We start from the raw sequence: 21117 nt of genomic DNA on the forward strand, positions 1-21117 counted from the left end.
AACAAGTCGTCTCGGTGGCGCAATTGGTTAGCGCGTACGACTGTTAATCGTGAGGTTGAGAGTTCGATCCTCTCCCGGGACGCCACTTTTTTGTTAGTAACCGTTACTACCCAGCACACACACAATATTTGTTTCTCATTTTTATGAACAAATCCAGGGAATGGTTTTCAGAACCCACAGCGGCAAGTACACAAGTCTTGCATCGAGAAGACATTTACCTATGTCGTTTCATTTATATGCTGCTGCGATATCCAACACAAACTGTGGACCTGAACACTATTTGTACCCAATGAGTGGATTTGGTAGGCTTGCATCAGTATATCTTGGTGGTGTGCGTAACAATTCCCCACCGGCCGAAGGTTGACATGATACTACTTAGTTGCATATATAGCGGATGCTACTTATCGATTGGCTGTGTGTTATAGTGTTTCTTCAGACAACTAACTTGAGTACCCTAAAACAACACCCCGAGTTCTTTCGCTTGATACATGCAAGACTGTTTGATAAGCACCTCACAATAAATATATCATTTGTGCACAGATAATTTATTTCAGTTTTTTTATTTATCTCATTTCGTGTTTTTATGTCGTGGCTTCGCTCGTGATTTCCAGATATCTCGATTGCCTAAGGCATGTAGTGGGTGCTGCACAGCTTCAACGTTCTAGATGTTCACAGAAGTGGAATTAGCTATGTATGTACGTGTCAAGTCCTTCGATCAATTGGTTAGTTCAAACATCTCTACTATACCTATATAATCCATCGTGGTTTACTAAATGATTCTTTTTTAGGACATAGAGTATGAAGTAAGTTTAGTGATAATTGGATTGAATGGCATTGTCTGGTACATGTATGTGACTTGATATGCAATGCATGTGTGATGTCGGCCGCACTGCGATAATGTACATCAAGTTTGACAAGGAGGGTGAATGAGTAATTAAAGTCGCAACCTGAAAATCTATACAGTTGTATGAAACCTCGATTTTCGACTCTTACACATTGTGCTTTTTGAGAGAGTCCTGAATGAAATCAAAAGCACCTGGTGCCGCATAATGCAAGTTCAAGGCGTGAGCTACAGCTGGAGCCACATAGGTAGCAGTCTTTGCCTCTGATACTTCCGGATACGGCGCAGGCACATGACCAGCCAAGATATTGGTCGGAGAACTGCAGTTTCCGTTACAAAAAGGCAAATCTTCATTTCCAGCAACGACCGCAACGGGACCTTGGAATTCGCTTGTTGCATTGACAACGTGGGTTAACGTGAAAAGTTCACCCAGCGTGAAGCTTCCCTTGGTGGCATCTGCCAGCGATAGGATTTCGGGGTCATAACCCGGGTCGTAGAAAAATGCAATCTGATTCGATACGGCCGTTCCAGCGACAAGATATCCAGCAGAGAGTCCACTGAAGCGGTACGGCTGGGTTTCCGAGGCAATTGCTGCATTAAGACCCAGGCCAAAACCAGGCAGTCCGTTCGAATCGAGTGCAAATCCAGTCAGCACTGCGGCGTCGAGGGTCTTGGGGTAAGCCGCGGTGACACCCTGGGTCAGGATGCTCCCAAACGAGTGGCCTACACCCACTACAGTCGAAAAGGCGCGGTCACCAAGGGTACCTTGGCGAAGTTTGCTTGCCAGCGTCTTGAGAATCTCCATCTCAAGTGGCGATTGCACGACATTTAATGGGTCTTCTTTTGATGATGCGCCAACGCCGAGACGATTGTACAGGAATGTGGCATACCCTGCGGCCGCGGCGGTGTCGATGTAGCTGTATCCCGAGGCAAAGTCCCAGTAGTGGCGGTCCACGCCAATACCGTGCGTGAGGATTTGAACCTTGGTTGTCTTTGAGGTTTTACCTGCAGGCAGACAATATGTCGCCTCGATATCGTAGCTGCCGCTGACCCGTTGGGTGCCGCTCGTCAGTGATTTCAGGTAGCCATCCCCGCCTGACGACCACAGGCTGACGAGTGTCTGGGTTACTTGCGACTGATTAGAGGGCAAATTGTACGCGAACTTGAGGTTTTTGTCGGTTGTTGCGTTGACTTTAACGATGCCGGAGACGCAATGGGCTGATCCGCCGTTGGAAACGTGAACGGTAGGATTCGCCAACCCGGTCACATTGGGGAAATCCAGTCCAGCAGCACCAGAAAGAGGAGAGGAATTAACGTTCTGTGCCAATGCAGCAGCACCGATCAAGGCAGAAGTGAGGGCTTTCATGGTTATTGTTGGGCTAATCGATAAAGGCGAGGAGCGAGGATATGAGCTGATTTGGATTCCTTCTGAATCGTCTTTCAAGGAATGCGTTTTCCAATCTTCTTATATACTACGTGACCCACATCCTTGTGAGCGAATAATTATGGCATCGAATATCGCAAGAACTCCCCATTCTGGGTATATCTGGAGGGAGTCCAGATCTCTGGAGTCGAACAGTATCGGGACAATTCCAAATACCAAAAAACATGGGCAGCCGAGGGCCGCATGTCCGAATATTTGCCGGCCGGACAGGAGCTGCATGCTAATGTTGATCCAACAGGCCACTGGAACGAGTGTAATGATGCTTTGTCAATAGCGAGATCGTAGAACATCGATCGTATATTTGTCATGAGCCTAGAACTACTGAACGAATTGACTATCAAAACCGATTAATCTCTATGGCGAATGATTAGCGGATCCTCAGATCGATCCTGAAAGATGGCACCATAGGAATCAGCAATTCGTAACGCTTTGAATACTCCCCGATTGATCCAACAAGAATTGACGCTCTCGACGAGGCCAAATCGACAAAGGTTTGGAAGCACGCGTTAGGTATAGCGAGACATTGGACCCCTTCTTATGCGCTATTCCTGTATAGGGCTAATCTAACTCGATTAGCTATGTGGTTTGACTGTAGGTTGTAAGTTGGAGCCGTTCCAGAAGCTCCATATTACCAATTGCTCGCGTATCCGTATTATCAGCGCTGGAGTATGCGCGAAATGACAAATCATGGTTACCAGGAAGGAAAAGGGTGCTTTGTTGGCGGTATCCGGAGGGGCCCGGAGTGTACGGAGAAGCGGAACTGCGTGCAGTATGCTGGCTGCTTGATGTCCATACTGTTGGCAGTGGTGGCGGCGGACTAGTCAGAGCTGGTCTTGAGACCTCCGACCTGTCAGCCACTGGACTACTCCTAGATATAATCTGAAGACCTCTGTTCTTTGCAGCTATGTTTTCCTAGAAGTCGTTCTTCTCCTTTCCCAGACCATTAAAGGTGTCGGTCCTCTGGACTGCATCTAATCTGATAGGATACCGATGTTCTCACTGAAGCTTCACTCCCGGGAGAGCCTGCAGCGATTCTGATGGTTCCCGGAGTAGCTTCACATTTTGGTCTTGCTCCACGATAGCTGTGACAATGTTGTGCGGTGCTATTTTATTTACTTCAAATCGGATGTTCTCCGTCTCGCCCTGGAGTCCCAAGGCAGTTGTCGACAATTTGCTGGAGCTGGATTTGATGTTGTGGAAGTTTAATAGCATTTGGGGACGCTAGGTTGGTGTCTAGTCTTGTGACTGATAGACCCAGATCCGCCCGGGTTGCCCTCGTTGAAGAAGTTACCCCCGATGATGTTGCAAGTGATGCCTAAGTTCTTCCCGCGCAGGCGTTGACTTGTGACGTCTGGGTTGTAGACATGTCGTTGCGGGGATCGCGACCTATCGCGGTGATTCTGATACTTCCTTTCGCAGTTCCTGGATTTCCAAAGATTGAGGGATTCTGTCCGTTTTGTTGCTGGCTTGGTTGGTGATCCTCCGACGTAATTCCTGTGACTTTCCGAGTAATGTTTAATTGGCTCTTAATCGCTCTCATATCCACCTAGAGGGTGATATCGCTTCTTGATGTTCAATATCGCGTTTTCCAACATCTTGATCTCGCTTTACTACTTCTTGGGACATTCATAGAGCCTGTTGTCGCAGCGCACCGTTAATGAGTTCCATCAATTGTTAAAGAACGCCCTGCAATTCAACCATGAGCCCTTTAGTCGATTGTAATTTGTGCAAGGCAGATCCATAATACTAAGCCTGTCATGGGCGCCATATTGACAGGCCCTGTACGTTACGTGTTACCATGAGAACCACTAGTGCAAGTATACCCAGTATGTGTACACCCATCTAATACAAATACGCACTTTCAGTGTAAACACTGTATACGATTTCTCCGCCGCATCTGCGGATGGCGAACTGCCTTACAATCACGATGTATACCACGATGCCCATGTCCAGAAAAACAGAAGCCCACTAATACTGAGGAGTTCCATGTACACTTCTGCTATAAACTTGGTAATGACTCTTTGTCCAGACGAGTAGAACGAAAAGAAAGAGCAGGACAAGCCATAGTTCCATTGGACTTTGGGGCATGGTCCAAGCAAAAAGAGAAAAGGAAAAATATGCGTCCCGGGAGAGGATCGAACTCTCAACCTCACGATTAACAGTCGTACGCGCTAACCAATTGCGCCACCGAGACGACTTGTTGTTTATTTGCGATTTTGTTGCGTATGTGACGGAAGGCGTAATTTCACAAGCTTTCTCTCATCCTACCGAACAGTGCACCGCACAGGCATCTATCGAAATGTGTATTGTAAGGCTTGCTAGGTGTGGAGTCTAAGATCCATCAGCCATTCACACATATTTGGCTAGTTAATGCCTGAATTTGTGTTCATTCACACTACATTATAAATGAAAGTTTTGCTCTAGCAGGCACAACACGTAGGAAAAAGTTAAAAAAAAAAAAAAAAAAAAAAAAAAGGCTAGTTTTGGAGCAATAGAGTTGGCGTCATGGGAACATCACCCCTTCGGGTTTGTTTGGATGTGGTTCCGGTGCAGTCAATGTTTAGTGAAATCCAGTGACAATTCTCTGTCAATTTATCTGGTGTGGGCGTGAGGATCCCGTTGATCTCGCATTCAACTGAGCTTATAAGGGATGTGCAAACTGAGTCTGTTTACTCGGAATACTGTTAGTTCATCTAGTTAGCGATTTAAATCTGGAGGAATCACTACCTAGAGCGCACCAGGCGGTGTCATCCTGACGGCGGGATTCTCTTAATCACCAAGCATCAGTATATATACTATGCGTAACTCGGCACCGGGCTCAACAGCCGCCATCTTTCTCGCGATGTCTTACTAAAGTAAGTTGGTGTCGGGCTGGGCGGCTCTCACAGAGGCAGTGCTCTACTTAACATGGCGATTCTTGGAAACTAGGAGTGCACGTCGAATTTCGTTGGGGCTGGTAGTCCCTCGGCTGTAGCCATTGTGCAGTTCGTCTGTTGCAGTTTGGGAGGTGTTGACGGGCTAAATGGCAAAATAGCCACGGTATGTTGGTGCCATATGTCTAAGTATTACTCACCTTATCACCCTTGGTGTCCGATCCTGCCAGAAAGATACCCTCAGCCTCGGTGTTCTTCTATATAGCTTACTCATCTGCGGTGCTAATAAGCGCGACATGGCATTCTTTTGGTCGGATGCGCTTCACTTCTTAGCGGCGGTAATTGAAATATCACTGGTATACGTCACGGTCCCTTGAGTGCCGGGGTGTGTGTCAGTTTGCAGTTGTCTTCGTCTCTTAGCTCATTTACATGACTGGCTTAGGTAGCGTTCGTACTTCCGGGAAGTATATATTGTTACACCGCAGCGACGGATATATAGAATCAACACAATGTATGAGTTCTGATAGTCCTGAGAAATGTCGGCCACAGCATATAGGTACAGAAATAATATAGTGTCATATCAAATGTTGTGTGTAAAATTGAGTATATATATACCACATTAACACGCAGTTTGCATTGTATTCAGACCATGGGTTGGACTGTAGGGAATGGGTGTGCGTCGTCCAATATTCATCGCCCTTTGGAATCGAGCATTGACGATGCCCGATCTCGTCGCCGGGACCAACAAGTCGTCTCGGTGGCGCAATTGGTAAGCTTGTCCTTCATCAAATCCATTCGATCAATCAGTTACTAATTCAATATAAAGGTTAGCGCGTACGACTGTTAATCGTGAGGTTGAGAGTTCGATCCTCTCCCGGGACGTCCACTTTTTGTATACTATTTGGTGTTGTCGTCGGCCTTGATTTTTGCCCCGTTCTCTTGGATAGCATTGTCTGCCCATTAATTACCGATTGAAAGCCCCGAAAACCCTAGACGCCCGGGGCAATAAACACGACACCAAGTACCGTTTGATATCCCGAGGAATTTGGCCATCGGAAGGTGGTATATCGTGCCACACCGGCAGAAGCCAGGGTCGCGTTGGATACGACTGCAAAAGGCATATGCGGTGACGATAGCAGGTCATTAACAGACCATCGTATACGAAAGCTGACAAAAATCGTCGTACCCACTCCGATGCGAATACAGCAGACGGTTACCTACCCAATAAACACCATCCCCACTGCGTTGCCATGCTGCTGTTATCAGTAGTTGACTCTAATAATCTATCACCCGGCTCTTGTACCCCACGCAGCCTACCATCACCCACACCCGAAAGGGTTGCTGAGAGTAATATGCAATCAGTATGATTACTTCGCTTGCTGGCACCCACCACGACAGCTTGCAGGAATCAATGTCAATATCAATTACACAGCTAATTATTGATGACACAGTGAAGTCGTACGGCTACTTGTGTCATCCCTCGCGTTATAGGTTAGTCTGCTGGCCGCATAGGATGGAGTGCCAATTTCAGAGTATAGTACAACCCAGTCCATTTCTCTTTGTCAGTGTAGTTGATTTGAGGGACTGGGTATACCTAGGCATGCTAGAGACTGCAGATAAATTCCATCCGTTGGCCTCGATAATATTACCCAATCACCGCGAGCAGTCATGGCTTCACGGCATGTACAACATACGACTCTACACAAACTATATCTGTTATGTTGAGGTTACACAAGATTCAAAGACTAATAGCATGGCTTATATAACATAATAGATTCTCGTAGTGCAACAAATCGTCTCGGTGGCGCAATTGGTTAGCGCGTACGACTGTTAATCGTGAGGTTGAGAGTTCGATCCTCTCCCGGGACGTTTCTTTTTTCTTTTTTCTTTTTTCTTTTTTCTTTTTTCTTTTTTCTTTTTTCTTTTTTCTTTTTTCTTTTTTCTTTTTTCTTTTTTCTTTTTTCCATCTATTATTAGCTGAGATTATATTCTCTTTTTGATCCTTTCAATCAGTTTAACTATGTTTTTGCTACCCCCCCCCCCCCCGGTGCGTTATGGGAATTAATACGCATCTTGGGTTTTTGGATCTCGTACTGTGACATCATAAAAGGATGGGATGGAAGTATACGAACAGATCCCGGATACTTCTACCTACTTGACATAATGAATGTAGAGTTAGATATCCGCCCCTGCTGTATGATACCTACTACTGGTCTAGAACATAAAATTTCAGCTGATAATACACCCATCCAATCCAAGTCCCCGAGAAACAGTCACTAAGGTTGCTCGCGGAGACATATCGGAGACATACTCCCTCCCATCCTTCGCGCCTCAGCACCCCAGCCAAGCAGTAGAACGAGCAACAACAAGCAGCCCAAAAAGATATAAAAAGCTGCCATATCTCAAGTAATTCTCCATCCCCATCATCACCCAAACCAACACTCATCTCTTCCAACCTTATAAACATAACACCCAACACCCATCTATCAAAATGCCCCCCCAAATCTCCCCCTCCTCATACCTCACCCCAGCCTTCGTATCCCGCTACCACCTCGCCGAGAAACTCACCGGCGCATTCGTGGCCCCTCTCGTCCAGCACGCCGGCATCCTCTCAACCGCCAGTAATAATAACAACAAACCCCTGGTCGTCTTCGACAACGCCTGCGGACTGGGTATTGTATCTAGCTACCTGAACAGCACGCTGCCTGAAGAGGTCAAGAGACACTGGACCCTGACCTGCGGAGATGTCACGGAGCTGATGGTGGAGTATACCAAGTTGCGGAGCGAGAGGGAAGGGTGGGTGAATGCTGAGGCGAAGGTCGTGGATGCTCAGTGTACGGCGTTGCCCGGGGATAGGTATACGCATGTGGTGTCGGCTTTTGGTGAGTGTGAACATATTGGTTGTGGTGGGGGTGGTGGTGTATTTGTGGAGGAATGGGAATGCATGGATGGTTGGCTGACTGATGATGTGTGTGTGTTGGTAGCGTTCATGATGATACCTGATGCGAGAGCTGCGATGAGAGGTGAGTACTACCATTCTTATTGCGTGTTTCGGTGATATTGTTTGGATAGGTGGTTGGATCGAAGTGAAGAAGCTGACAATGTGTGTGTTTTTGTTAATGGTAGAATGTTTCCGTATCCTCCAGTCCGGGGGTGTGCTTGCGACTTCGACGTGGAGGACTTGTATGTCCATGCCCTTCCATTTCAATCCGCCGCTTCAATTAGCAGGTCTAACCAAAGGTATATCAGCATCCTGGCTCGTCATTATGAAAGAAGCCATCGAAACCACGCCGTGGAACGTCAAGTTTCCCACCATGAAAGAGTTCCTGGCCTTGCATAACGAAGGCTGGGACGACGAGGCTTTCGTGAAAGCCCGGTTCGAAGAGGAAGGGTTTGAAGATGTGGAAGTTATTGCTGTGCAGAGGGAGACCTCGTTGACTGTATCCGAGTTTATGGAGATCGGTGAGGGGATGATCCCTATTGTGACTGGGGCCTTTTGGACACCCGAGCAGCGGGAAATGTATGAGGCGAAGGCGCCGGTGGTGATTAGGGAGTATTTGGAGGAGAGGTTTGGAGCTGAGGGCGTGGTTAGAATGGATCCGGTGGCTGTTCTTGCGGTGGGAAGGAAGCCATAGTCGATAATGAGGTGGATTGGGTTGTTGGGAGTACTTGTGAGAATGCTATTGATTCATCTGTAGTGTTAGTGCTAATGGAAATGCTCTTTTACGTCTTTTATCAGCCAGTTCGAAGCACCAGAAAGTGAGGTCATAGAAGTCATTGAATTCGCATGAATGTCCTTGTCCCGGATAGACCACTAAAGCTTAGAGAAACACCTGTTGCTCGGCAAAACTGCAACACCTGAAACAGTCACCTGAAAACTGGTAGTGAACCTAACGCCATTTGATCCTATCCCCTCCCCCCCCTGTGCTCCTCTCAGACATTCATGAACTATGCGGAAATCCGACCCGTGCAAGACTCCGGTTCGGATCCATCCGGTTATCCAAATCCTCGTAGCGAAGAATAAACTCGCGCTGTAGCATCTGGTCAGTATATGCGTGACGCGAGTCATTGAGAGACGACATCAAGCAGAGACGACGGTAGACATACCCGAACCTTCTTCCAACTGGCGGGATCCCACAATAGGTAGACTCCCCTTTCACTCACGCCGCGATCGACGTCAACAGGACCGGGGTACGTCTCGTCGCGCGTAAGCCAGCACCGTTCGATCTTGTGGTATCTCCATTTCCGACCCATGAGCTCTTCCGCAACGACTTCCTGCAGTAGATCTCTAGGCTGACTGTAGAATATGTAGAACAAGGTCTCGTCGCTGAAACTCGGGATACGTGTCTGGAGAGGTTGGACGTTGGCGACGCTGTAGCACGCCGGGAGAGCGAAATCTTGCTCCAAAGGAACTCCTGGCATGGAGGCAACGAACGGCGAGGCGAATGACGTATGTAAGGGTCTAGGACGGTGTGAGAACAGCCTTCGAAGCTCAAGAAGTTGCCAAAACATACTCTGGTTGATTCAAGTCCAGGCCTAATGTCATGAGATCCTGTCCTACCGCGAGACTGGAGACATCAGCGTTATCGCTGTGAATCATGCGCAGCAGGCCTGCCAGCCCAAACTTGTCGAGCTCGTTCATTTCGGCCAGTGGTAGTTGATCAGAACTTTGCGCAGCCCCCGAAGCTTCCTTCCCAGTAGCGGGAAACCCAGGCGGCCGCATAATGTGTTGCTCGGTGTAAGCACTCTGGTTCGATATTACACTGTTGTTTAACTCCTGAAGCCATGTCAGCATCAAAGCGATAAGCGTGTCTGGTCGCGACCCTTACCTCCTTTTCTTGCCCCGGGACTCTGCTTGACCCCTGATTCACCGGCGACCGGGACGTTTCGATACCTGAATAGACCCTATTAGTTTGAGATCGGGTTGACCAAGTCACTGACACCTACCCCCTGATCCTGCAGTGGCAGGCGACATTATCCGCTCTTGTCCGTTTACCGACGCAGCGACCATGTTGCGAGCTTGGGCAGACTGAGCCTGGCTCACGCCCGTAAACGGAAGGCCACCGTTGTAGTTGCCAAGCCCTGTACTTTGTATCAATGATCCTCTCCGATCTTGACCGAGGTCCGTGGTGATATTACGTCCGAGCGGGGGGAATTCTTCAATGTTGCCGGTTTGAGGTTGCCCCCCGGCACCTAACTGACCACTGATACCCTGTCCACCATTCCGGAAATCGTCCAAACGGTTTGCGAACTGAGCGCCCGAGGGAAATACGTCGTCATGCGAGGGTTGCGATTGCTGTTGCGGGTGGTGGGTCTGTGTCTGCGGAGCTCGTGAGGGTGCTTGGGAGGTAGCATGCTGCGGCCTTTGCACAGGGGTCTGCTGCATCGCACGTTGGCTGGCGTTTGCCCATACTAGATGGCTCGGATTTTGCGTTTGCGATTGCGGAGGCGCTCCAGATAACGAAGGGAAGTCTCTGAAAGGAACAGCCAGGTTTCTCAGCAATAAGTTCGACGTGTCCTTCAGAAGGCCTATCCATAGACCCAATCAAAAAGTGAGAGAGAGAGCAAGCCACACTCACGATAAGTCAAGAGGAGTAGCAGGTTGAGAACCGCTCAAGCTCTGTGCAAACGTTCCCATCGTTCCGATATTGCGCTGCTGGTTGCCTTGTATCCCCGGCGTTCCGCTGACGGGTAGGTTGAAGTTCCAATTCGCTCCGCTACCTGTTTGGGGGTCCGACACCGTTAGCTTTCAAGGCGGATCTACCAGGTCGAGACCAGACAATGAGTCGCACCAAGTTTACCGTTTGGCAGGCGCGCCGATGCTAATGCCGCATTTCGAGCTTGTGCTTGTTGTTGGGCGGGGAAGCCGGACATGCCTCGCAAGGGCTGGGGGCCGGGTCCTGGAAGCCATAACAGTGATCAGCGACATAGCCCAGGTGAACGTGCCAACTTCGGGGGTGGGTGGACTGTTGGACTGCTTCACCAAAGCCGGGGGAGGGGCTTGGCATGGTGACGAGGAAGGCTATTGCGGTCGCAAAGGAAGATCCATCTGGTAGAGAGCTTGCAATTGAAGCCCGATAGATAGCGAGACGCGGATCCAAGCACCAGCCACCCTCCACACGGCACGATGAAGCTCAAAGAGAATGAATGGGCATGAGAGAAAGCATTGATCGGAGACTGCTGGGGTTGCCGTAGCAAGCCCGATCGGGAGGACAAAGGGAAGAACGTGAAAATCACAAACCTGGCCTATTCATAATGCAGAATAGTCGTTTGAGCAGTACAGATGAAAGAAATAAGACTCTGCCGTGTGATTTAGAGAAAAACAGTGGTACAGCATGTGAGCGATAAGAAACCAATGTGCAGCCAGGATCTCTGCCCACACAGTGTTGCGCCGGCTCTGGGAGGTGGAGTGGCTGCAGACGCGCGCTTCTGGGTTCCTGCACGGACCTCCATTAGCCGCCCATTCACGGTCATCCTCGCTTTCTTGGTAACCATGAGCACACGACCACGCACTGGATCGGGGTGGGTGATGGGAAGTTTGGTCATGGATTACTGCATTAATTTTTCCTTTACGACAATATTACTATACATATTAGGGATTATATAGCGCTCAAGACGTGGGGATGACAGATCATGTGCATCACCTTCTTCCCAGCTATCTATGTAATCAATAGCATCATTATCGGCATCCTCTTCCACTTTGTCAACATACATTAGTCTTATCTGACCCGACCATGATAGATACACCCGATCTTATTGGCAGTAAAATATCTCATTCAAACTCATTCCCGGCCCCGAGCGTCCTCCCCACGATGTGCAAAGTAGGAAGTTGTTCCCAGCTGGTCGCACTGTGTTACCAGCCGCAGCCGCACACGTGATCTAGGCGCCCAAAAGTCCGTTCCGTTCGCTTTTGATCCGGAGGCCGCAAGGACATCCTCCACTGAGTCCCTTCGCCGTCACAGGGCTGCTTTACAGTCACAATGCATCGTCAGTCTGTTTTACGACTGGCTCGCCAGTCCGGGGCTTTCCCGCTGGCCGAATTGCCCCCTCCTTACCTCGCCCCGTCCCTCCATTTCTCCATGAACCGGTCGACCGTTCAGTGCTCGAACTTTTCTTCCACCGCCGCTGTCGCCGCTGGCCGTGGTGATCTCAACAAAGTCCGCGCCGTGTCCGCTATTCACCGCACTGGCCCCAAGTACCGATTGGGCGTGTCCAAATACCCATTGCCTAAGCCAGTTTCCCCAGACGCTCTCCCGAAGCGCAATGCCACACCAGACCATGGACTCTGGGGTTTCTTCCCCACGGACCGGACCGCTTTGAGCACGCCGACATACGACATTGAATGCGGTTAGTTTTGGAACTTATAAGGCTGTGGTGACGCTGTGATGCTTACTATCGATCGTTTAGGCCGCTCGTGGTCGATTCAGGAACTCCGTGAGAAGTCATGGGACGATCTCCATTCCCTGTGGTGGGTCTGCGTCAAGGAGCGCAATCGCATAGCTACGAGCGACATGGAAAGGAAGAGACTGAAGGCTGGTTATGGAGAGTGGGAATCCACTGAGCGGGATCGTGTGGTAAGTCCAGTTCTGTTGCTGGTCCTGTTTCAGAATTACGAAAGCTATAAATCTTTCACCATCGCAATTAGTCGATGATATGCAATTGGCTGCTGCTCACTTTGATGCTCAATGTGCTAACGAATGGCTGTCCTAGATCCGCGTCACGCAAAACGGCATCAAGCACGTTCTTCGGGAAAGATGGTACGCCTGGGAGGAGGCCCAGCGTCTCTACAGAAAGGGCTACCGGCCCCAGGAGGATAGCCAGGAGTAAGGGTATTAGCTCCACGAAAGACATCACAAAAGGAACCGGGGTTTGAATCTGGGAGCTCCGATAGAAACTATTGGTCTGTACTTTTGTATGTAGTAGTATGTAGTATATGTTCTCTTATTATTGGCAACGTTTTTATTTTTTGGTTTCTTTTTTCCATTATTTTCTTTGTTTCTCCATGTCGAGATCTCAGCTAGTTTTGATTTTGGCGACCTGATTATCGAGAACCGGTGTTCTGTAGTTCCGTTGAGAACCCTACCTACTGTACCTGGTGGTGGCGGAAAGGATGCCAGATCTAGACTGTCAATTCTCATAACTAGTGCATTATAGAGCCATAAGGGAGATGAGAGCAGATAGTGTGTCCAATAGTCAGAGAGCTGACCAGCTAATCGTTACGTCGAAAGCGGAAGACATGATCGATCCACTGCGGCACGACCGATGGGAAAAAAGGGGCAGGAGGAGCACTCAGGAGGCGAAACTGAAGATGGGATTGCTCCATCAAATAGATTGCCTGGTCGTAAGGAGCAAATCACCCTGAAATGACAACGTTATTTGGACTGGTGGAGCCAGGCTGGCGGGCGTTAAGACAAATAACGAATCAATATTTCCTGATCGATGATCCGCGGGGGGTGCCAAATCTACCCTGGCGACCTCCTTTCAGTTTCGCCCTCCTCCCCTTCAACTTCACCGCTGCCGCCTCCGCATCTTCTCTCTTCCCCTTCTCTTCCTCTTTCCTGCACATCTTCTCTACTACTCATCCGCGTGCCTCTTTGACCCATTCTAAGATTTCTTTTCTGTATATTCTTTCTTCATAAGTCTCCCACCTGAAAACTTTACACACCATGGAGGAGATTGCCCCCGAGTATGATGTTGTGGTGCTCGGCACTGGTATGTGCTACCCCGCCGCCGCTCGACGACAGCTGTACTGACGCCCCTCCTACAGGGTTGACCGAGTGTGTCCTCTCGGGGTAGGGACCCCTTGCTGCTTGCATTTCTAACTGCGGCAGTTTTACTGACAGTTCGTTCTACAGTGTTCTCAGTGTCAAGGGAAACAAGGTGCTTCACATCGATCGCAATGATCACTATGGAGGGTGAGTTGGGCAGCTTCTTGGTAGCTATCCGTCATCCCACCCGCCACTAACCGTGACTCCAGTGAGGCTGCCTCGGTGAACATTGAAACTGTAAGTGCTCATAAATAACTCTCACAAGCTGGATCTAGCTTGAAAATAGCTTACTCTCTCGGAATATGGCTTGCTAACCCATTCTCCACACTCTAGCTGTTCAAGAAGTACGGCAACGTCCAGCCCGGCGACGAGCCCTGGAAGAAGTATGGTCGCGTCAACGACTGGAACATCGACTTGGTCCCCAAGTTGCTCATGGCCAACGGAGAGTTGACCAACATTCTGGTTTCCACCGATGTTACGAGATACCTCGAGTTCAAGCAGATTGCTGGCAGCTACGTCCAGCAAGGCAAGGGTCCCAAGGCCACCGTTGCCAAGGTGCCCTCTGATGCTGGTGAAGCTCTGCGCTCATCTCTCATGGGCATGTTTGAGAAGCGGAGAGCTAAGAAGTTCCTGGAATGGGTTGGTGAATTCAAGGAGGATGACCCCTCCACCCACCAGGGTTGGTCCAAGGACGCTTGATCGTTGTAGCGCCGGCGCTAATGCAATATAGGTCTGAACATCCACAACTGCACAATGAAGGAAGTGTACGACAAGTTCGGACTGGAGGCCAACACCTGTGACTTTGTTGGTCACTCCATGGCCCTGTACTCATCCGATGAGTACATCCACAAGCCGGGTATGGCTGTCGAGACCATCAACCGCATCCGTCTGTACGTGAACTCGATGGCACGCTACGGAAAGTCCCCCTACATCTACCCTCTCTACGGTCTGGGCGAGCTTCCCCAGGGTTTCGCTCGTCTGTCCGCTATCTACGGAGGTACCTACATGCTCAACACCTCTGTTGACGACGTTCTCTACGACGAGAGCGGCAAGGTTTCCGGCATCAAGGCTACCATGAAGGACCGTGACAACGAGGCCGAGTCCATGACTTTCTCCACCAAGACCAAGAAGATTCTCGCAGACCCCTCATACTTCCCCGGAAAGGCCAGAGTCACCGGCTACCTGCTGAAGGCCATTTGCATCCTGAACCACCCCATCGACAAGACCGACAGCAGCGACTCGCTGCAGCTGATCATCCCCCAGTCGCAGGTCGGCAGAAAGCACGGTAAGCTTTTGAATGAGGTGCCTCGAAACTGAATTTGCGCTGACTCTCGCCAGATATCTACATCGCCATGGTGTCGTCGGCCCACAACGTCTGCCCCAAGGGCTACTACATTGCCATCGTCTCCACCATTGCCGAGACGGATGCCAACCACCACCTGGAGCTGGAGCCTGGGTTCGAGCGCCTGGGTAAGATTGAGGAGAAGTTCATGGGTGCTCCTATTCCTCTGTATGAGCCTATCGAGAGCGGTGAGAAGGACAACATCTTCATCTCCAAGAGCTACGACCCTTCGTCCCACTTTGAGACCACAACCGGTAAGCCCCCAGCGCGTAGCCTTGCTGCAGGATGATAGCTGACGTTCTGAAGACGATGTGCGGGACATCTACCGTCGCGCGACGGGCGAGGAGTTGGTTGTTGAGGGTCTCCGGGAGGGCCAGAAGCTTGCGGAGGAGTAAGGAAATCTCCGTGGAATGCATATTGGGGTAAGGTAATATCTTGACGCTACGGGCGCTTTTGAATCGAGTCATCCTAATTTCTTTTGGACTTTCTCTACGCTCATGAATCATACCACTATTGGACTCGCACACTCATTTGGGTTTTGCGTCTTGAAGTAGTAGTCGGGCCTGCATATACATCAGTTGACCTGATAAGTTGGTGTCTGGTGCACCTGACGTGTGAATAATTCTATCTTAACAAATATCTGCAGTGTAGAACTTGCTTTCTATCATTATGCGCCAAGGCCAATTCAGATCTTGGTGTCCGCAGGATCCGTATTCGCCTTATCATGTTCAGCCACGACACAAACACTCCCATCCAACTTCTGAATCTCGGCCCGTAGCAGCGCCATCCGCTTCCCCATATGCACCAGTTCACACACCAGCCGGATCTCCATCCCCACCGGCACTGGCCGGATATACGTAGTCTTCAAGTTCCGACTCACACCACCATAAGAGTACAAGCCCGGTTTGGAGAGTGCCATGAGTAACGTCGAAGAAAGGACATCAACCATGGTGGCCGCACAGCCGCCATGCAGGTTCTGGAGGTAATTGCATTGCTTTGGGATAACTTTCAGGAGATACGAGACGCGAGCCGGGGGACCCTCCGTGGCGGACTCGAACCGAAGGTTGCATTCGTGCGGGAAGAAGTCCCAGGCCTGCGCGGATCGTTAGGATGCTGTTTGCGGATGGGACAACAAATATATAGCACGTGCCTCGTCGTTCTTATCCAATGTAGGAGGCCCCGTAGAGTAGCTGTGCACAGTCTGCTCAAACGGGGTCAGTTGGGATAGCGGACGAACGCTCGGTGCTGGCATCTTGGATGTTCGGAGGGGAGTTGTCGGAGCCATGGCCGCGGATGTCTGGGTGATGGATGAATGTATGTGACTAATATGATGAGCACGTGGTTTTCTTTTTGGTCAGGTTGTTATTATTGAGAATTATGTAAAGGGGCTAGGGGAAATCTACTTTTATAGCTCATTGAGCGAGAAAAGAGGATACTAATTACTCTGTTGCATGGGTGATCTCTTCATAGTCCGATGTCCTTGGATAAGGGTCCAAACAACCGAGGTTGCCGGCACATCGTAAACCTGCTTGTCCGTACGGACCTCTTACTTGCCCTGGAAGTATACGATAGCTGCTCAGGTCCATGACTTGTCAGTTCCCTTCTTGGTAACACTTTCTTGCCTTTTTAACTTCATTGTATAGTTTATGTGGGACATTCAGGCGTGGTTATTTGTCCCGGCATTCGGGCCGTGATATACATACAAGTTATGCCATGATGCTTGTGATTCTAGCCAGTGGGCTCCGTTCGTCATGGACCTATTCTTAGCCACTTTCACAAGGATAGGATATCCTGGGAGATGGTAAAGATGACAGCCTATACAGTCTTGTGGTGAGTCTGAAAAGATGTTGCTAGTATGTATTGTCATCATGTTCTTTCCAACTTGTCTCTCAAGAACATGCACCTGACCTGGCGTCATGTCTTCTGCCTCAGGCATGAAAGGCACCCGTGCCTGGCCCGACTCCATCCAGACTCTCCGTCAACAATCAAGACAATCCTTCCATTGAGCCAACCCCTGTCTATGAGAATAGCTGGCAGTGGCCATAATCAGATCTATATAAGCTATATGATTTTGTCTAATTAATATCATAACTTTCTGTCCCCTCATCCCGACCACCAATCTCATCGAAACTCCCGGTCGCAGTCCAGAAATATTTCCTTCTCCGCATCTATCCCTCCGCTCCAGTGCCGCACCCTCTGATGTTTTCTATGCGCGCCATTGACCTATCTTCATTATATACCCGGATATAAAAGACGACTATTACAAAGCTGCACCTGCGAGTGGTGCAGCTAGACCTCCCCCGACGACGCAATACCCATTTCAACACAATGAAGGACCCGCGCGCCAGCAAGAGGAGAAGGGTGTCGGACGCACAAGTGGTTGACGAAGATGGAGATACCACCATGGGCGAGGGCGCTCAAGATGCACCCATCTCGCCAGCAATTGAACAGACGAAAGCTGCGTCTCCCGCAGCCGAAGAGCCAGAAACGCCAGCTACATCGAGGTCAAAGCGGCGGCGATCTTCGCAGGGCGCCGCTGTAACTGGAAAGGAGGATGAAGTACAAACTACAGATACACCTACGAGGGGTGGAGTACGGTCAAGTGGACGCCAGCGAAAAGCGCCGCAGAGGTACGGAGACGAGGTCGTGAATACGCCATCGCGCAGGAGAAATGCTTCTACCCCAGGCGCGAATGGGTCAACGACGAGGAGCGCTCGCAGGGCCAAATATGTTTCGGAAACCGAGGGCGATGAGGAAGAGGACGAAGCAGAGGTCGTCGACGATGATGATGACGACGAGGACGAACCGTCTCCGCAACCGAAAAGACGGCCGACACGGACGCGCTCGAAGAAAGCTACAGTTCGGTTCGAGACGGATAAAGATGATGCGTCTAAGAAACGAGACGAATCGCAGATGTCTCCTACACCGGATGAATATCAGGATGGGTTGGAGGACCTCGTGTCCATGCAGTTACAGCAGGATCTTGTCAACAATGACTTGACCAGCACCGAGCAGACCGTTGCCGCCAACGGGGAGCCGCTTCCAGAATATGCTGCGAAGCTCCAAGCCCTTGTGCAAGAAGGTCTGACAGAGGAGCTGCGGTTACTGACAGGATATGTTACGCAAAAGCTGAACGGCAAACGACGGGTGCCACTGAAAGGGCTCGAGACTGAGTATCACAAGGTCAACCATTTGATTGAACAAACTGTTGCTGTCGGTGAAGGTAACTCGATGCTACTTCTGGGATCTCGTGGAAGCGGAAAAACCGCGATCGTTGAGACGATCATCTCGAAGTTGGGAAAGTCGTACAAGAATGACTTCCACGTTGTCCGTCTTAATGGCTTCCTGCATACGGACGACCGATTGGCGCTCCGCGAAATGTGGCGTCAGCTTGGCCGTGAGACAAACACTGAAGATGAAGCTGGCAAGGTTAGCAGCTACGCTGATACCATGGCTACACTCCTTGCTCTTCTGTCGCACCCAGAGGATCTCTACGGTCCGTCCATTGAATCAGGTACTGCGACCGCAGCAAAGTCCATCGTCATTGTCCTGGACGAGTTTGATTTGTTCGTCACACACCCTCGCCAAACACTGCTGTACAACTTGTTTGATATCGCGCAGGCGCGCAAGGCCCCAATTGCAGTGATTGGACTCACCACCAAGGTGGATGTGACGGAAATGTTGGAGAAGCGAGTCAAAAGTCGCTTCAGTCACCGCTATGTCTACGTTCCACTGCCACGATCCCTAGAAACCTTTTCTGACATCTGCTTCGTTGGACTCAACCTGGAAGACGAGGAAGTCTCGGAACTGCTTGAATTGGCTGATGGCGAAGAGCAAGCCATCCTCCAATCTGGCAGCTGGAGACGCTTACTGGAAGGATGGAGAGCTTATCTGCAGGTAAGTGCGCCTCATTGCGCGACAAACAACCACACAGACCACGTTTTGCTGACCCTAGTGGGCAATTCCAGGGCCTATGGATCGACGAAGCGTTCGCATCTCACCTAAGAAGGATATACCATCAAACTAAATCCGTGAAGGAATTCTTCACGAGCGCTTTGATTGGACTGAGCGACCTCTACCACAGCATCCACTCTCTCACTACTACTCCTGAAGGAACATCTTCCCTGGAGATCCCCACCGCTACCACCTTCACCAGTCACCTTCTATCCTGCCCGGACCCTGCCCCTCTCCCATTCTCCGCGTCGTCCACCGCCTCCGCAAGTCCCTCATCCCTCCCGCTCTCGCTCCTCCTCGCAGCGACCCGCCTAGCAGCTCTATACGAACCCGGCGTCGAGACAACGCAGCTCCAGAGCGCTGCGCCACTGGCACTCTCCTTCCCCGCAGCGTACGCAGAGTACGTGCGACTGCTGACGACAGCCAAGACATCAGCCTCAGTGTCCGGAGCCGCGGTCACTCCGGGACGGGTCTGGGGTCGGGACGTGGCGCGCGAGGCATGGGAGAAGCTCGTCAGCTGGGGGCTGATCAGCCCCGTCGGCGGGGGCAGTGGCACAGCAGACGGACGGATGTTCCGGGTGGAAATCAGCTTCGACGAAGTAGTCGAGATGGCCGGTACGGGAGGATCATTAGGACGGTGGTGGCGGGATGGCTGAGCAGGAATAGGGAATGTTGCCTGCACGGTGCAGGGAATTGCCCGTGTGAGGTGAGGGGGGAACTCAGCCTTGCTTGTGTTCAACAACGGGAATATGTGGGTGTCTAGACTAAACTTACTTGGTACTATGTTGCATTGCATGAAGAGGAATCTTACACACACACACGTTGCATGTTGCACATTCCGTTACTCCACATAAAGGTTTGAGGGGGTGGGACGGACGGGTCGAAGGTACTTACTTACTTTTCTCATCGTTGGTAACAAATATTTTATCTGCCTATTCCTTATACTAGGCAGCAGCAGCAGCAGCAGCAGCAGCAGCAGCAGCAGTAGCTACCTATCCATACCGCCTATCTCTAGACAGAAGATAGCTGCCTAGACAGCATTTACATAGACGTCTGCCTAGGCGCGCGCGCGCAGAGAGAACCAACAACCAACAACCGAAACAAGAAAAGAACAAGATGGAGGAGGGGGAAAATCTACCTTGCAGAAAGCCTAGCCTAGCGAATACCTAGACAGACATAGTCTAGTGTAGTCTAGTCTAGTATGTAAAATAATGTTTTCCCCACAATAGAAATAATCAGATTATGTAGTAGTATCTGGGTAATATGCATGAGGCAGTAAGTAAGGTATTAAGCGGCTGTGTTAACTTGTTTGAGTAGTAGGAAGGTAGGTAGGTGGTTGGTATATAATATTACTTATTAACTTAAGTACTAACATATTAATTCATTACTGTGTGATTTGTTGTTGTTACTAACTAGGTGGGTAAGTAGTTGCAGTAGTGATGATAATCAGTGGGTTTGAGAATTTTTACCCCTCATTACTTATTAGTTAGTATCAGATGTTGCGAGTGGGATAAATTTCCTCGCTGGGTTTGGTGTTAACTACTAGTAGTTAGTAGTACTAAGTATTAACGTAAGGTGAAGCTAGAATTGTTTGTGTCTTTTGTTGTGGGATGAGTGGTACAATGTGGATGGTAGTATGGAATATATATATATATATATATAAATTATATCATTAACAGGTACGGAGATCTATACATATTCGAAATAGTATCGAACGAAGTCAAGATTAAGTATGACTGCGTATGGTTATTATGCTATATGGTACGATGAATTGGCCGAGGGAATTGACAGAACATCCATACATAGTACTGTAGAATGATTGACGACATGTGGTTGAGCTGGTCGGATATGACCGAATTGACAGAAGTCAGTACTTAGTTCGAGTTCGAAGGTCC

At 49.7% G+C, this 21117-nt stretch overlaps 7 protein-coding genes and 4 non-coding genes across 11 annotated transcripts; 7 read left to right on the top strand and 4 right to left on the bottom strand.

The window, feature by feature from the left end:
* Positions 1 to 8: 8 nt before the first annotated feature.
* Positions 9 to 82, top strand: BO85DRAFT_t95. Its single transcript has one exon. It is a non-coding gene; the product is annotated as a tRNA-Asn (tRNA).
* A 907-nt stretch (positions 83 to 989) lies between these two features.
* On the bottom strand, positions 990 to 2207 carry BO85DRAFT_368097 (alpha/beta hydrolase; the record flags this gene model as incomplete). The annotated part of the gene is made up of 1 exon (XM_025655849.1): positions 990 to 2207. One exon carries the CDS (start codon positions 2205 to 2207, stop codon positions 990 to 992), a length of 1218 nt encoding a protein of 405 aa, XP_025517706.1.
* A 2198-nt stretch (positions 2208 to 4405) lies between these two features.
* Positions 4406 to 4479, bottom strand: BO85DRAFT_t101. The gene has a single exon. It is a non-coding gene; the product is annotated as a tRNA-Asn (tRNA).
* Positions 4480 to 5909: 1430 nt separating this feature from the next.
* Positions 5910 to 6040, top strand: BO85DRAFT_t96. Its single transcript has one exon. It is a non-coding gene; the product is annotated as a tRNA-Sec (tRNA).
* A 913-nt stretch (positions 6041 to 6953) lies between these two features.
* On the top strand, positions 6954 to 7027 carry BO85DRAFT_t97. Its single transcript has one exon. It is a non-coding gene; the product is annotated as a tRNA-Asn (tRNA).
* Positions 7028 to 7485: 458 nt separating this feature from the next.
* On the top strand, positions 7486 to 8894 carry gtmA (gliotoxin thiomethyltransferase). The gene is made up of 4 exons (XM_025659763.1): positions 7486 to 8040; positions 8143 to 8181; positions 8285 to 8341; positions 8408 to 8894. The coding sequence occupies exons 1-4, from the start codon at positions 7650 to 7652 to the stop codon at positions 8791 to 8793; spliced, it is 873 nt and encodes a 290-aa protein (XP_025517707.1). The 5' UTR covers positions 7486 to 7649; the 3' UTR covers positions 8794 to 8894.
* Positions 8895 to 8922: 28 nt separating this feature from the next.
* BO85DRAFT_447648 (NOT2 family protein) lies at positions 8923 to 11531 on the bottom strand. Its single transcript, XM_025659764.1, has 8 exons — positions 11400 to 11531; positions 10951 to 11058; positions 10738 to 10879; positions 10106 to 10632; positions 9988 to 10052; positions 9673 to 9935; positions 9266 to 9620; positions 8923 to 9189 (listed from the first exon to the last, which is right to left on the bottom strand). The coding sequence occupies exons 1-8, from the start codon at positions 11410 to 11412 to the stop codon at positions 9100 to 9102; spliced, it is 1563 nt and encodes a 520-aa protein (XP_025517708.1). The 5' UTR covers positions 11413 to 11531; the 3' UTR covers positions 8923 to 9099.
* Positions 11532 to 11690: 159 nt separating this feature from the next.
* mrpl4 (mitochondrial 54S ribosomal protein uL29m) lies at positions 11691 to 13326 on the top strand. Its single transcript, XM_025659765.1, has 3 exons — positions 11691 to 12505; positions 12566 to 12732; positions 12869 to 13326. The coding sequence occupies exons 1-3, from the start codon at positions 12139 to 12141 to the stop codon at positions 12983 to 12985; spliced, it is 651 nt and encodes a 216-aa protein (XP_025517709.1). The 5' UTR covers positions 11691 to 12138; the 3' UTR covers positions 12986 to 13326.
* Positions 13327 to 13551: 225 nt separating this feature from the next.
* Positions 13552 to 16135, top strand: BO85DRAFT_447651 (secretory pathway gdp dissociation inhibitor). Its single transcript, XM_025659766.1, has 8 exons — positions 13552 to 13870; positions 13926 to 13950; positions 14014 to 14073; positions 14136 to 14163; positions 14260 to 14605; positions 14657 to 15211; positions 15265 to 15522; positions 15575 to 16135. Exons 1-8 carry the CDS (start codon positions 13825 to 13827, stop codon positions 15661 to 15663), a joined length of 1407 nt encoding a protein of 468 aa, XP_025517710.1. The 5' UTR covers positions 13552 to 13824; the 3' UTR covers positions 15664 to 16135.
* Positions 15954 to 16553, bottom strand: BO85DRAFT_476407 (PaaI family thioesterase; the record flags this gene model as incomplete). The annotated part of the gene is made up of 2 exons (XM_025662779.1): positions 15954 to 16361; positions 16506 to 16553. The coding sequence occupies 2 exons, from the start codon at positions 16551 to 16553 to the stop codon at positions 15954 to 15956; spliced, it is 456 nt and encodes a 151-aa protein (XP_025517711.1).
* Positions 16554 to 17274: 721 nt separating this feature from the next.
* BO85DRAFT_476408 (origin recognition complex subunit 4) lies at positions 17275 to 20365 on the top strand. The gene is made up of 2 exons (XM_025662780.1): positions 17275 to 19165; positions 19237 to 20365. The coding sequence occupies exons 1-2, from the start codon at positions 17597 to 17599 to the stop codon at positions 19876 to 19878; spliced, it is 2211 nt and encodes a 736-aa protein (XP_025517712.1). The 5' UTR covers positions 17275 to 17596; the 3' UTR covers positions 19879 to 20365.
* Positions 20366 to 21117: the final 752 nt, after the last annotated feature.

This window comes from Aspergillus piperis (assembly GCF_003184755.1).
Source record: "Aspergillus piperis CBS 112811 unplaced genomic scaffold BO85scaffold_5, whole genome shotgun sequence".
NCBI classification, from domain to species: Eukaryota; Fungi; Ascomycota; class Eurotiomycetes; order Eurotiales; family Aspergillaceae; genus Aspergillus; species Aspergillus piperis.